This window comes from Syngnathoides biaculeatus, chromosome 9 (genome assembly GCF_019802595.1).
Source record: "Syngnathoides biaculeatus isolate LvHL_M chromosome 9, ASM1980259v1, whole genome shotgun sequence".
NCBI lineage: Eukaryota > Metazoa > Chordata > Actinopteri > Syngnathiformes > Syngnathidae > Syngnathoides > Syngnathoides biaculeatus.
In genome coordinates, this window is record NC_084648.1 from 24,611,687 (window position 1) to 24,626,934 (window position 15,248).

The 15,248-nt window shown below is 42.9% G+C and overlaps 1 protein-coding gene across 6 annotated transcripts in view; it reads right to left on the reverse strand.

Moving 5' to 3' along the window:
- The window catches only part of wdr17 (WD repeat domain 17), a 128,742-nt gene that overhangs the window by 17,283 nt on the left and 96,211 nt on the right, over window positions 1-15,248 (reverse strand). For all 6 annotated transcript variants that reach the window (XM_061829772.1, XM_061829770.1, XM_061829773.1 and 3 more), the window contains 5 exons: window positions 10,231-10,342; window positions 9,361-9,502; window positions 8,878-8,980; window positions 6,969-7,070; window positions 1,923-2,021 (listed from right to left, as the gene is read on the reverse strand). In XM_061829772.1, the coding sequence (XP_061685756.1) occupies window positions 1,923-2,021; window positions 6,969-7,070; window positions 8,878-8,980; window positions 9,361-9,502; window positions 10,231-10,342 (558 nt within the window). The remainder of the gene's footprint in view (window positions 1-1,922; window positions 2,022-6,968; window positions 7,071-8,877; window positions 8,981-9,360; window positions 9,503-10,230; window positions 10,343-15,248) is intronic.

A 15,248-nucleotide genomic window follows, 5' to 3' on the forward strand; every position in this document is an offset into this window, starting at 1 on the left:
AAATAATCTTAGTCTCAAATGTGTAAAGTTGAAATATTGTTTACATATTTTAATCAATCTGGTACCCACTTTGAATGTAATGAAGTATGTCTTATGCCCATATTTAGTCATAACTCCATAATTTCCTCATGTCCTCAGTGGGGCTTTGTTCTGTAGCCAGATGTGTCCTTGATCGCATCTCTGCACATAGGCTAACCTTAACTTTGTAATTAATCCATTCCCAGCTAGATCCGGTTGAGACAAAAACCCTTTGTCTAAGTTGAAAGCCCCAATCTCACGCCACAGGTTTGATACCACCCATAGTCTACCCTTCTGACAAGATGAAGGATGTGTGCTTTCTCTGTACCTTCGCACTTGTGATCTGCTCTCTACAGCCATTGTCTGTAACTCATAAGTGCCCGGAATATTCTGGAAGTAAATTCTTCAAAGAAACTGTTCATCATCTCCAGCTTTTATTTGGATAACCAACATTACCAACTACCCGAAATTAAACGGACATGCGGAGGAAAAAAGCGTCCTCCAACAGTAACCAAGTATATTATTATATACTTTTTGATCATCTGTGTTTTACATTTCAAGGAAACAATTGTGAACTTTGAATTAAAACAAGTGAGTATTCAACTTTCTCATCCAGCCCATTCCTGTACTTCCATTATTTTATTTTAATTTTTTTCTTTATTCCTTTGTATAATTTAATAACTTTTTAATTTTCATTATTCCTTTGCCCCTGCTGAATCAACTAATTACATTTTAATCTCAGAGCATCTAAAATATCTCATCTCCTTTTCTAAAGAATCATGAGTGCATTGCTTTCAATGTTAGCAGATTTAACAACATATTTTCAACACAAACATCCATCCATTTTCTTTGCCGCTTATCCTCACGAGGGAGGTGGGGAGTGCTGGAGCCTATCCCAGCTGTCAATGGGCAGGAGGCGGGGTACACCCTGAACTAGTTGCCAGCCAATCGCAGGGCACATGGAGACAAACAGCTGCACTCACAATCACACCTAGGGCCAATTTAGAGTGTCCTATTAATGTTGCATGTTTTGGGGATGTGGGAGGAAACCGGAGTGCCCAGAGGAAACCCACACAGGCACGGCAGAAAACTTTCAAACTCCACACAGGCGGGTCTAGGATTGAACCCGGGACCTCAGAACTGTGAGGCCAATGCTTAACCATCTGAACCACACAAACAATTATTCCAACAATTATGATTTTTTTTCAAGGTTATTTCAGCTTTTAGACAAATAAATGGGCCCTCGTATAAAGACTATTAAACAATACCTAGGTTATTCTAAGTGCCAACAGACAAAATGTGAGAGAGCAGTCTTAAAGGAGTGTGGTTTTTATTTTACTTAATAGCCAAAAATTACGCTTTTAAGAAAAGTACAACTGTAGCGGGGTTTATACTTCATAGTGGCTGTGAAAACCCGGGCGAATCTTTCACTACTCTATCTTAATCAAGTTCCTGTAACCTGCTGCCGTTGTCTGTTTGATGCACTTAAGTAATGGGGGAATTTAACCGTTTAAACAGAAAGCTGGCACAGATTTATTGGATACTAAACAGTGTTTATTTACATTTGTATTCTCAGGATCTGGCTCAACATATTATACCAAGTGCCAATACAACAGCTAACCAAAGGAGATGAGGATGGGAAGGGGGTGATGATGGGACATCCTTGACCCTCAGAGTAAACCCAGGCTGTGACCAACAGGTTGTACTCTTAAATATCAACAAAGAACCAAACAAGAAAATCTACTAAAGCCAAATGTCTTCATGTTAAGAGTTGTGCCTGCTGTTTGTGTCATTTATTATAATTTGCCACTGATTGGCTGCCTCCTGCATCTGTACTCACATTGGCTAGTTGCGATTATAACTCTTTGATCTGTGATGGATGACGTGAGTGTGTGTTAACCTACTTGCTGCTACTCAGAGTACAACCCCGCCAGGCATCCAGTTCCATTGACATCTGCTCAATCTTCAGGGGAACGCTCACTTCTCTCCGCTTCAACAACTGACTATGTGACAGACAGGGAAATGTGATGACACCACACCCACACATGTTGGTGTTTATCAATGCATTCTTTTGATCTATACTGTATTATTAATATTATTAGTGGTAAACGTTACTAATCTCCGATGGGACAATTGTCATTACATGTTCAAGAGAGTTGATCCTATGGGATTGATCTGAGGAGTATACATAGCGTCATCACTTCCTTCGTGTTGATTGATAAACAAGGGAAAAGAAAAAGGGTAGTAAATGTCAGTCTCGGTTTTACTGGCTCTCAGTGCTCTTTTTGATACAGTTGACCACAATACATTACTCAAATGACTGGAGAACAAGGGAGGTCTTTCTGGAACTGCGCTGAACTGGTTCAAAACATGCATGGAGAATAAGAAGTACTTTGTGACAATAGGTAACTTCACTAATGAACAGACAAGAATGACACGTGGAGTCCACCAAGGTTCCATTCTGTATAACATCTTCATGCTCCGACTATCACAGATTATAAAGAACAACAAAATAAATTACCATAGCTATGCAGATGACACACAGATATATATTACAATGTCACTAGGAGACCGAAGCCCCGTAAGGGCTCTTGGTAAATGCATTGAGGACCTTAATGATTGAGTGTGTCACAACAGTCTGCAGCTAAACAAAAAGAAAACTGAGGTCATTGTTTTTGGACCCCTATGAAAAATGATTACAGGTCACCACAGAGCTATAATCTATACACCTTAAAACTGCCAACTCGGCCATCTGGGTGTAGTCAGGGACCCAGACCTAAATTTGGAAAAACAAAGCAATAGCAAAGTCATCCGACTTTCACCTTAAGTACACAGTAAAGAATATAAGTATTTGAACACCCTGCTATATTGCAAGTTCTCCCAGTTAGAAATCATGGAGAGGTCTGAAATTTTCATCGTAGGTGCATGTCCACTGTGAGAGAGATCATCTAAAAATAAAAATCCATAAATAACAATGTATGATTTTTTTTAACGATTTATTTATGTGATACAGCTGACAATAAGTATTTGAACACCTGAGAAAATCAATGTCAGTATCTGGTTACAGATTACAGAGGTCAAATGTTTCCTGTAGTTGTTCACCAGGTTTGCACACACTGCAGGAGGGATTTTGGCCCACTCCTCGTCACAGATCTTCTCTAGATCAGACAGGTTTCTGGGCTGTCGCTGGGAAACACGCAGTTTTAGCTCCCTCCAGAGATTTTCTATTGGGTTTAGGTCTGGAAACTGGCAAGGCCACGCCAGAACCTTGATATGCTTCTTACGGAGCCACTCCTTGGTTTTCATGTCTGTGTGCTTCGGGTCAATGTCATGTTGAAAGAACCAGGCACGACCCAACTTCAATGCTCTGACTGAGGGAAAGATGTTGTTCCCCAAAATCTCACAATACATGGCCACGATCATCCTTTCCTTAATACAGTTCAGTCATCCTTTGCCATGTGCAGAAAAACACCCCCAAAGCATGATGCTACCACCCCCATGCTTTACAGTAGGGATGGTGTTCTTGGGATGGAACTCATCATTCGTCTTCCTCCAAACACGGTTAGTGGAATTATGACCAAAAAGTTCCATTTTGGTCTCAGCTGACCATAAAACTTTCTCCCATGTCTCCTCTCTATCATCCAAACGGTAATTGGCAAACTTAAGACGGGCTTTAACATGTGCTGGTTTAAGCAGGGGAACCTTCCGTGCCATGAATTTATTTCAAACCATGACGTCTTAGTGTATTACCAACAGTCACCTTGGAAATGGTGGTCCCAGCTCTTTTCAGGTCATTGACCAAGTCCTGTCGTGTAGTCCAGAGCTGATTTCTCGCCTTTCTAAGGATCATTGAGACCCCACGAGGTGATATCTTGCATGGAGCTCCACTCCGATTGAGACCATTGACCGTTATGTTTATCTTCTTCCATTTTCTAATGATTGCTCCAACAGTGGACCTTTTTTCACCAAGCTGCTTGGCAATTTCTCCGTAGCTCTTTCCTGCCGTGTCGAGTTGGACAATATTGTCTCTGGTGTCTTTGGACAGCTCTTTGGTCTTGGCCATGTTACAAGTTTGAGTCTTAGTGATTGTATGGGTTGGACATGTATCTTTGTGCAGCTAACGACCTCACACAGCTCCATCTGATTTAGGATAATACATGGAGTGGAGGTGGACTATTCAAGGTGGACTAACAGGTCTTTGAGGGTCAGAATTCTAGCTGATAGACAGGTTGTTCGAATACTTATTTGCAGTTGTATCATATAAATAAATTGTTAAAAAATCATACATTGTAATTTCTGGATTTTTCTTTTTAGATGATCTCTCTCACAGTGGACATGCACCTACGATGAAAATTTCAGACCTCTCCATGATTTCTAAGTGGGAGAACTTGCAATATATGGAGAAATTGCCGAGCAGCTTGGTAAAGAAAGGTCCACTGTTGGAGCAATCATTAGAAAATGGAAGCAGATAAACATAACGGTCAACGGTCTCAATCGGAGTGGAGCTCCATGCAAGATATCACCTCGTGGGGTCTCAATGATCCTTAGAAAGGTGAGGAATCGGCTCAGGACGACAGGACTTGGTCAATGACCTGAAAAGAGCTGGGACCACTATTTCCAAGGTGAGTGTTGGTAATACATTAAGACATCATGGTTTCAAATCATGGATGCCACGGAAGATTCCCCTGCTTAAACCAGCACATGTCAAGGCCTGTCTTGAGTTTTCCAAAGACCATTTAGATGATACAGAGGAGTTATGGGAAAAGGTTTTGTGGTCAGATAAAACCAACTTTTTGGTCATAACTCGACTAACCGTGTTTGGAGGAACACGAATGATGAGTTCCATCCCACAAACACCATCCCCACTGTGAAGCATGGTGGTGGTAGCATCATGTACATGGGACAGGACAACTGCACTGTATTCAGGAGATGACTGCTGTCATGTATTGCGAAATCTTGGGGAACAACTTCTTTCCCTCAGTCAGCGCATTGAAGATGGGTTGTGGCTGGGTCTTTTAACAGGGCAATGACCCAAAGCACACAGCCAGGAAAACCAAGGAGTGAAGCATATTAAGGATCTGGTATGGCCTAGCCAGTCTCCAGACCTAAACCCAATAGGAAATATTTGGTGGAGGAGTGGGCCGAAATCCCTCCTGCAGTGTGTGCAAACCTGGTGAACAACTACAGGAAATGTTTGACCTCTGTAATTGCAAACAAAGACTGCTGTACCAAATATTAACATTGTTTTTTTCAGGTGTTCAAATCCTTATTTGCAGCTGTATCACACAAATAAATCGTTATAAAATCATACATTGTGATTTGTGTCACGACCCATCGGGACGGAGGGAGGACCCAAATGCAGGACTCAGGAGACGCAGAGATAATTCGGGAAAAACGTTTATTGTTCCAAGACCGGGGATCAGGCAGACAGTCAGGCGCAGCAACGGTAGTCATGACGTCGGGCGTAGAGAGCAGGTCCGCCGGCAGGCAGGAGTAAGTACACGGGAGATCGATCAAACAAGGCAGGAGTGTCAAAGGAGTCAGGCTTACGGGGTCGGTCGGAGAACAGGCGAGGTCAGTACACACGGGTTTACGATCGGAGATATGGGAGTGCAGGAACGGGGCATGAGCCGCAGCGATCTGGCAAAGCTCAGTAATCCTCTGGGTCCTATTTCTACCGGAGTCAATCAGCCAACATGAGGCGCAGGTGTGCGCCTCCTAATCAGTGAGGCTGTGCGGGAACACATCCAGGGCTGGACCGGCAGGACCTTGACAATTTCTGGATATTTCTTTTTAGATTATCTCTCTCACAGTGGACATGCACCTACGATGAAACTTTCTGAGCCCTCCATGATTTCTAAGTGGGAGAACTTGCAATATAGCAGGGTGTTCAAATATTTATTTTCTTCACTGTATAATGTCTACATTTCAAATACAAACATATCATAGAGGTTTGTCAGGGAAAACAAATAGTTTTACAATATGACTTGTAGAAGTCCCATGACTGTTGTTATTTGTTGTTACTTGGGTGTTTTCGAAACCTGTTGTTTTGAACAGTGTTCCTGCCTTTCTGACTTCACTTGGATTTTTCGACTCATGCACAGAAATCGTTGTTAGTCGGCAGTCATTTTTGATACAGGTAATTTCGAGTGTCAGCAGTTTCTAATGCTATACCCATCCATCCATTTTCTGAGCCGGTGATCCTCACAAGGATCGCGGAAGTGCTGGAGCCACTCCCAGGCGTCATAGGACAGGAGGCAGGGTACACGCTGAACTGGTTGCCAGCCAATTGCAGGGCACATCGAGACAGACAACACTCACAATCACACCCCGGGGCAATTTAGAGTCTCCAATTAATGCACGTTTTGGGGATGTGGAGGAAACCGGAGGGCCCGGGGAAAACCTACATAGGCGCAGGGAGAACAGGCAAACTCCACACAGGATTTGAACCTGTCCTCAGAACTGTGAGGCCACACTCTACAGCTGTGCCACCGTGCCGTCCTCTCATGCAGTAACTTGAGAAAAATTTCAAGAAAATACTAATTCTGTTAAATGGGTGAACAGACAAAGTTTTAATGGACAGTTTTGTCTTTGTGAGCATCTTTATCACGAAAATCTGCATGGAAAGACAAAAACTGCTTAAGCCGATTGAGACTGACTTGGCAACCAAGTGAAAGAAAGAATTTTTGGGAATTCCTTCCATGAGAAAAGTACCATTATAAAACAGAACTGTTACCTAAAGCAATATTTTGAATACACTTGACTGAAAAGGGCCAGCTCAAGTCGAGCAAAAATTTTAGAAAAAAAAAGATAAATTACCTGAACACTGTGTATGTTTCAGGAATTATGTCAGAAGGTTGAAAACCAATCATTTGAATGCCACATTTCTGCAAATTTCTATGTGTAATAATACACGTTTGTTAGTGAAAGTGTGATTATTTTTTGTGTACCTGGTATATTCATAGAGTGCTGGTACAATACTGGAGTATTGTCTCCTTATGGCAAGAAGACTGCCGATGTAACCACACAGGATTAACAGCTCACTGCGGGCTCTAGACACAATAACATATTGATAATCAATTTTAACAAGAGATGGGACACAAATTTAATCCCTCCCTCCCTCCCTCCCTCCCTCCCTCCATCCATCCATCTTCTACTGCTTTTCCGGGTTGGGTCACATGGACAGTAGGTTTAGCAGGGATCCCGAGGCATTCCCTAAGCAAGCCGAGAGACATAGTCTCTCCAGAATGTCCTGGGTCGTCCGGGGTTCTCTTTCCGGTGGGACATGACCGGAACACCTCACCAGGGAGGCGTCCGGGAGGCATCTGGATCACATGCCCCAGCCACCTCATCTAGCTCATCTCAATACAGAGGAGCAGCAGCTCGACACTGAGCCCCTCCAGGATAGACCAAGTTTTTCACGCTATCTCTAAGGGAGAGCCTGGACACCCCGCGGACGAAACTCATTTCAGTCGCTTGTATCCTGGATCTTGTTCTTTCGGTCACGACCCACAGCTCATGAACATAGGTGAGGGAATGAACGTAGATCAACTGGTAAATTGAGAGGCCCACCTTTCGATTTGGTCCCGTTTTACCACAACAGACTGATACAACGTCAATATCCCCTGTCTCCCCCGGAACATGAGCAAAGTTGTTTCGGAGATGGGAGTTGAAATTCCTTCTGACAAGCGACTCTGCCAGCCAGTCGCACTAGACCCTCATGTTTGGGCTTGCCACGTTGGCCTGACATTTTCCCCCACTATCAGAGCCAACTCACCACCAGGTGGTGATCAGTTGACAGGTCTGCCCCTCACTTCACCCGAGTGTCCAAGACATGCCGTCGCAAGTCCAATGATATGACCACAAAGTCGATCATTGAACTGCAACCTAGGGTGTCCTGGTGCTAAGTGAACATGGTGTTTCTTGTGGACAATCCGTGATGTGCACAGAAGTCCAGTAACAGGACACCACTCTGGTTCTGATTGGGGGGGGGGGTCGTTCTTCACAATTTTGCTGTTCTAGATCTCACTGTCATTGCCCACATGGGCATTGAAGTCCCCCAGCAGAATGGTGGGAGAACCCAGTGGGAGCGCTCTCCACCACTCCCTCTAAGGACTCGAAAAGCGTTGGTACTGGTAATTGTTTGGTGCATAGGCACAAACAACAGTCAGGACCCATCCTCCCGCCCTCCCCTGCCTCTCACCGTTGGCAACTCCAGAGTTGAACAGAGTCCAACCCCTCAAGAGGAGTGGTACTAGAGCCCAAGCAGTGCGTAGAGGCAGGTCCAACAATATCTAGTCGGAACTTCTCAACCTCACGCACCAGCTTGGGCTCCTTCCCTGCTAAAGTGGTGACATTCCATGTCCTTAGAGCTAGTTTCTGTAGCCTTTGGCTACCATCTCGCTCCCACTGCACCCGTCCCCTATGGCCCCTCGACACAGGTGATGAGCCCATGGAAAGGGAGACCCATGTTACCCTTGGGGCTATGCCTGGCCAAGGCCCATGGGTGCAGGCCCGTCCACCAGTTGCTCGCCTTCGAGCCCCACCTCCAGGCCTGGGTCCAGAGTCGGACCCCGGTGACCTGCATCTAGGCAAGGGAAACTGAGATCCAATATTTTTTATTAGTGGTAGGGGTTTATGGAGTCGTACTTTTTCTGATCCCTCACCTAGGACCTTTTTGCCATGGGTGACCATACCAGGGGGGTGAAGCCCCAGACAACGTAGCCCCTAGGATCATCGGAACACACAAACCTTTCCACCACAATAAGGTGACGACTGAAAGAGGGGAAAATGTTATTGAATTAATAAAAATTAATTCAAATATTCGTGTAATTTAATTAATAAACTAATATTGTTTACCTGGTGAAGTTGGCCATGAGGAGGCGGTCAGTTCTGACATAACTCAACAGGTCAAGGATTGGATGAATACTGTCCACTGTCCAGTCAGATCCAGTTAGCTGTTCTGATGGAGATGAAAATGATGAACAGATAAATGTATACAGTATATGCACATGAAAAGAAAGGTAGTAAAAAAAGTGTATTCTCTAGCTATTTCATGTAGCGTGATTCATTTACTGTTACTAATAGGGTGGGAGGTCACTTTTCAACCATACCAGAGAATTATCAAGTGTACATTGGTCATGTAAGGTACACTTCTGATAATAAATCATACATTGAATTGATCAATAATGTGGAATTGAAATGCATTCAAAGCCAACCCCAAATTCAAAAAACTTTACACAGCTTCACTGCTAGAAAATTTCCACAGTGTATTTGTTACAAATACGTAAGTTATCACTTACAGGTATGTTTATAAAGGAGCTGATGATGAGTTGTCAATACCTTTGACATGATCGATTGCAATCTTAAGGGCGTTCTCAGGTTCAGATGTCAGTAGGTGAAATTTAACTGCTGAAAACAGATCTCCTTCACACATGGATTGTTCTGCCAAGGCTCTGCATTCCTCTAAAGAGGGGAGACAACACTGAAATGAGAAATAACACACAGTCAAATTATACGCAATTGTATTATTAATATTAATATTGCTATATATTTTTAATTGCTTTGGTCTTGTCTGTAGTTGTGACCTGTGTCAAAAGTTTCCCCAAATTCTCTGAAATATTCATTGTCACAGCTTAAGGAAGCAAAACAAGTATATTTTTCTCAGATTTCCCAATATACTTCTTTAAATGGATTATTTACCTTTGTTAAACTTTACATCTTACTGACCCAGTATGAACCCCCCAAATCCCTCAGGTCATCTGGATCTGTTTTTTATCAGTTCCCAGAGTCAGAACCAGACACGGAGAAGCTGCATTCAGCTTTGATGCCCCACAAGTCTGGAACAAACTCCCAGAAAGCCTGAGATCATCTGAAACAGTGTATTTAAATCCAGGTTGAAGACGCACCTGTTTTCAGCTGCTTTTCAATAAAGATGCAAATCTTTTCTAAATTTAATCACATTTTAACTATTGATTTTGTATGATTTTTATCTATTGTTCTTATCTCCTTTTATGTTAATCTTGAATCATGTTGTATCTATGTTTTGATGTCTTTTTAAAGCACTTTCAATCCCCTTGTTGTTGAGTTGTGCTATACACATAAACGTGCCTTGCATTAATAACTTGACTGGGGGGAGAGACCATTGTGCATAGGAGTAACAAGTGTGTTTTCATGTGCTCTTGATAGATAGTTTGTTTGTGTTGTACTTACCCTTTTGTGAAATTGGTTGATTTCTTCAGTACTTCCAGTGTAAAATGCACAGACCTTAGCCAGTAAAATATGGTTCTCTGGAATCATTCTAATTAGGTCAACAGAGAGGTCCCTAAATGTAAAAACAATAAAAAGCAATCGACTGAGTTATTATTAAAGAACTCGGCAGTTTCTTGAATTTAAATTGACTTTTTGACAAATTTCAGGTTTCTGAACGCTATGTAATATTCAGTTGAATATTGACTCCAAAAAGGTGTCAATTTTGGTCTCGTTGAATCTCAGTGTGGTTTTTATACAGTAGACAATAATGTACATGGTGAACAGTTTGGAAACATAGTTAGGACTAACTGTAACAGTTCTTAAATAGTTCAGCTCCTACTTGGAGCAAAGGAGTTACTCTGTAACCATTGGAAGTGCTCAATCTCAACAAATGGCAATGATTTATAGGTTCCCTTAAGGGTCAGTTCTTGGACCCCTCCTGTTTCAGCCCATGTATATGCTATCCTTGGGTTAGATTTTTCAGAACTTTATTTTTGACCATCATAGCTATGCACGTGACACACAGTTCGATTTAGCAATGTTTTCAAATGACTACAGTTCAGTTGAGGTGTTGTGTCAATGTCTGAAGCAGATAACTGGATAAGCCAAGATTTTCTTTAACTAAACCACAACAAAAACAAACAAAATGTTTTTGGTAATAAAGAAAAGGGGATGTTCGTAAATACCTGGACACACTATCTTTAAAAAACAAAGACCATGTCCGAAACCTTGGTGTTCTGATAAATTCCGACCTGACTTTCAACATTCATATCAGTCACACTAGCTTACTGGCCGAACTCACTGGCAGAGAGATGACGTTGCGAGTGACATCAACTCATCTCATCTCTGTACTTATATGGAAAATGTAATCCGGCTTTATGATTCTTTTTGCTGAAGTGTGGCTTGCATTCTTTGTCATGGTCTACATTTTGGTTGGGTTGGTTTTCTTCCATGTTGCCTGTGTTCCATGTTTTCAATGTCTCGTGTGCTCATTTTGTTAGCTGTGTCCACCTGTCCGCATTTAACCTCCTCTCTCGTCTTGATCAATCTGTTCCCTCGAGCCACTCTTGGCTTGTCGAGGTGTTCCTCGTCGTCTCGTCAATCTCTGTGTATTTAACTCCCTGGTTTCTTTCAGTTCTTATCGGTCCACTGTTTGTTGCTGTGATTGTTTGTTCCCGTCAGTCTCTATGTCCATGCCCATGCCATAGTCTCTCTGTGCTATGTCTTGTTTCGTTTCCAATTCCGTTTTTTTTTTTTTTTTTTTAAGTTTTCTTTGTTATTTTATTTGGTTTTTGGACTGTTCAGTTTGCCGTTTTTTGATTTAATATAATTTTGGGGGATTTGTGGACTCCTACCTTTTGTCCCTAGTTCCTTGGACTTGAGTCCTCCATTTATTTGCCATTCTTTCCTCACCTTCACAAGCCCCAACAGTGACAGAAAGGACCAACCAAGATAGGACCCAGTGGGAAGAACACGGTGTCGCCTGTCATCCTGATAGTCTGCCTCCCAACGTCCTCAGCCTGCCTACCAATCCAACCCTCATCGAGTATGCCCTATCATTCCATCCTCTCATCCATTTGAACCTTTTCCAAGTCATTCACCATGCACGACCATTTTGACACCAATTTCTTTTTTTTAGAATTTAATTAACCTGTCCGATTCAGAGTCTAACACAGATTTTGCTTTTTCTGGTTCCAAGTCCAAGTCTGTTTTTGTCATGTCTCCCCTTCTCCATCCCCTGCGAGTCCAAGCTCAAGCCATTTCCCTCGGACCTTTACTCGGGCACCCATTTGGCCATGTATCTGGGACCTCCTTGTCGTGGCCAGCAGAGGCAGCCAAGTATCCATCCATCCATTTTCTTAGCCCCTTATCCTCATATGGGTCACGGGGAGTGCTGGAGCTTATGCCAGCTGTCAATGGGCAGGAGGCAGGGTACACCCTGAACTGGTTGCCAGCTAATTGCAGGGCACATAGAGACAAACAGCCGCACTCACAATCACACCTAGGGGCAATTTTGAGTGTCCAAATAATGTAACATGTTTTTGGGATGTGGCGTGCCCCAGAGAAAACCCACGCAGGCACGGGGAGAACATGCAAACTCCACACAGGTGGGTCCAGGATTGAACCCGGGACCTCAGAACTGTGAGGCCAACTGTTTTCATTCTACCATGTCAACAGTGTTCAAAGTTTTAAGGAAATAAAAGATGATCAATATACCTCCAAAAACCTGTCTTTTAACAAAAGCTCTTTGGTGCTTTCTGTGTGTGTGTGTGTTTGAGCTTGTCGAACCGTGTCCAGGTTCAGCGGCTGATCAAAGCTCAAGTTTGGTCCCTTTAGCAACACCGATCTGTTCAGGTGTTGGAACTGGGTGTATGGTAGGCACTGATCCAGGTTTGAACAGTTTTTTACATTTAAAACCCATCTCAGACATGAGTCCGGGGTGAAATGTTCACTGCATATGACAGACTGCTGACCGGGTTTGGAAAAATTAGCTCTCTTCGTTTGCACAAACCTGACCCACTGTCTTCTTGGGATTGGGGTCTTTGGGAAAATAATGAAAACTGCGACCAGAATAATTTGAATTGCTACAAAACTGAATCACACACTTCTTTACCATTTTTATGGATTAGTTTTGACTTACAATCACTGAGGAATTCTCGAAACAAATGTGTTTTTCTTCTGTGTCAACAGGCAATGCTATGACGATAAATTAGTCCCACAACAGCAGGTCTCCTGGCTTTGAAATTGGAGGTAACCCACAGGAAAGGAGGTGTTTTTAAGGTATGGGAAACTAGGACAAAGTTTGTGGACTTTAATTCATAAATACTTGTATTTTTTGGTAAAAAGCATTGAACATGATATGCATTTTATGCTACAGTTGAACATATATTTTCATCCAGATAAGATAATTTGCGTTCAGAAATTGATGTTACATACAATTTAAGTTGGGGCCACCTGACTCACACCTGTCTTTCACAAAATTGATGACCTCACTGATTGAATGCCACACTATTTTTTTAGCACACCCCTTTCAACAAATTGCTCAATTACATAGTCTCTGGAGTGTGTATATCATGAATGCTGGGTCTTGTTGGTTTCTGACAGTCTACTGCACATACTGGTAACTGTTTTAACATATAGCAATAAAAAATATATACTGAAAACATGGATAAATCTGGTTAGTCACATTGGACTACTAATATTTTGAACACTACTGTATATGTTCAGTACGAAGAACAATAGACAGTCAATTGATAGGGAAACTTTTCTTACAGGAAACTCAAAATTGTTCAAAGTTGTGCAGGGATGCTTCTAGCATTTCGACCAGTTAAGACTGCCCATTAAAGCAATAGTCCAGTACAATGACAATTGTGCACGTGTGCAAAGACAATATCTGTCAAGACTTCAAGGACACTACGCAGTTTCAAGTGACGAGTCATGCAATACTCTATCATATATAATACTAATGGTGATTAGCCTAGCAGGGTGTGACAACAGCAACCCGAGGCAGAAAAATGACAGCATGTTGCAGAGGAATTGTAATAATTTAAAAACAAGAGGGAAGAAGCTATTGGAATGCCAGCTAGTTTTGGTTTGCATTGAGTGATGTGAAGAGTCTGATAGGATTCGACCTGTTCTTGTCCTAATTCGGGTGGCATGGAAGTCCTCAAGGGTGGAAAGACGGAAAGAAAGATTGAGATAATCCATCCAACCCCAAAGGTATGGCATACCAAGATACTGATTAGAGAGCATGATTATTGCACAGGTGTGCCATAGGCTAGCCACAATCAAAGGCAACTCTAAAATGTGCAGTTTAATCACACAGCACAAAGGCACAGATGTCACAAGTTCTGAGGGAGCGTACAAATTGCATACAGACTACAGGAATGTCCACCAAGGTTGTTATCTGTGAATTAAATGTTCATTTCTCTACCATAGGCTGTCTCCAAAGGAGTTTCAGACAATTTGGCAGTAAATCCTATCAGGCTCACATGTAGCCACATGTGACCACAGTAGGTTAGTACCACCACATTCAGCACGTTCACCTCCAAGATCATCTGTGATCAATGTTGTCGATTGAGTGGCCCATGTTGGTGATGGATCATTTTATTGATGACATTTTGAATGCACAGAGACAGATCCTGATGCCCATTTTTGTGTTGACTAAATTTCGTCACACTCACCTCCAAACATAGCTTTGACTGTGGTACCAGTCCTCTTGAGAGAGGTTGGACAATTTTCCATCTGTAGTTGTGAAGGTTGATAGGTGCTGAGCAGGTGTTGGTATACTTACTTCACCAAGGCTTGGCACCTGTATGTTGGGGTTCACCCCGGTTGTTGAGCGTCTAGCCCCCATCTGTCCTTGGATGAGGGGAGGGGTCCTGACTGTTGTTTGTGCCTATGCACCAAACATCAGTTCAGAGTACCCACCTTTTTTGGAGTCCTTGGAGGGGGTGCTGGAGAGCAGTCTGCTGGGGACTCCATTGTGCACCTCGGGGACTTCAACACTCACATGGGCAATGAAAGTGTGATCTGGCATATAATGAGGTTCTGCTCAGAACATCTGCCAGAATCTCCTGTCAGAAGAACTTCACCCAGGTTCTGAAGGAGGGGATTGAGTCCGAGTTGACCATGTTTCGCTCCTCAATTGCCGAGGCAGCCAACTGGAACAATGGTGCCTCTTGTGGTGGATATCCCTAAACCCCAATGGTGAGCGATGCCATGAAGAGTCCTGTTTGGCCTGTGGGACTCCTGAGGTAGCTGAAGGGTATCAGCTGGTGAGGCAGATTGCAGCTTTGGCGGTCGCTGAGACAAAATCCCAGCAATGGGAGGAGGTCAGTGAGGCCATGGAGAAGGACTTATGGATGGCCTCGAAGAAATTCTGGTCTCCCATCCGTTGTAGCAGGAGGGGAAGTAGTGCATATAGACACTGTGTATAGTGGGCATGGGTCACTCCTGACTTTGACTCGGGATGTTGG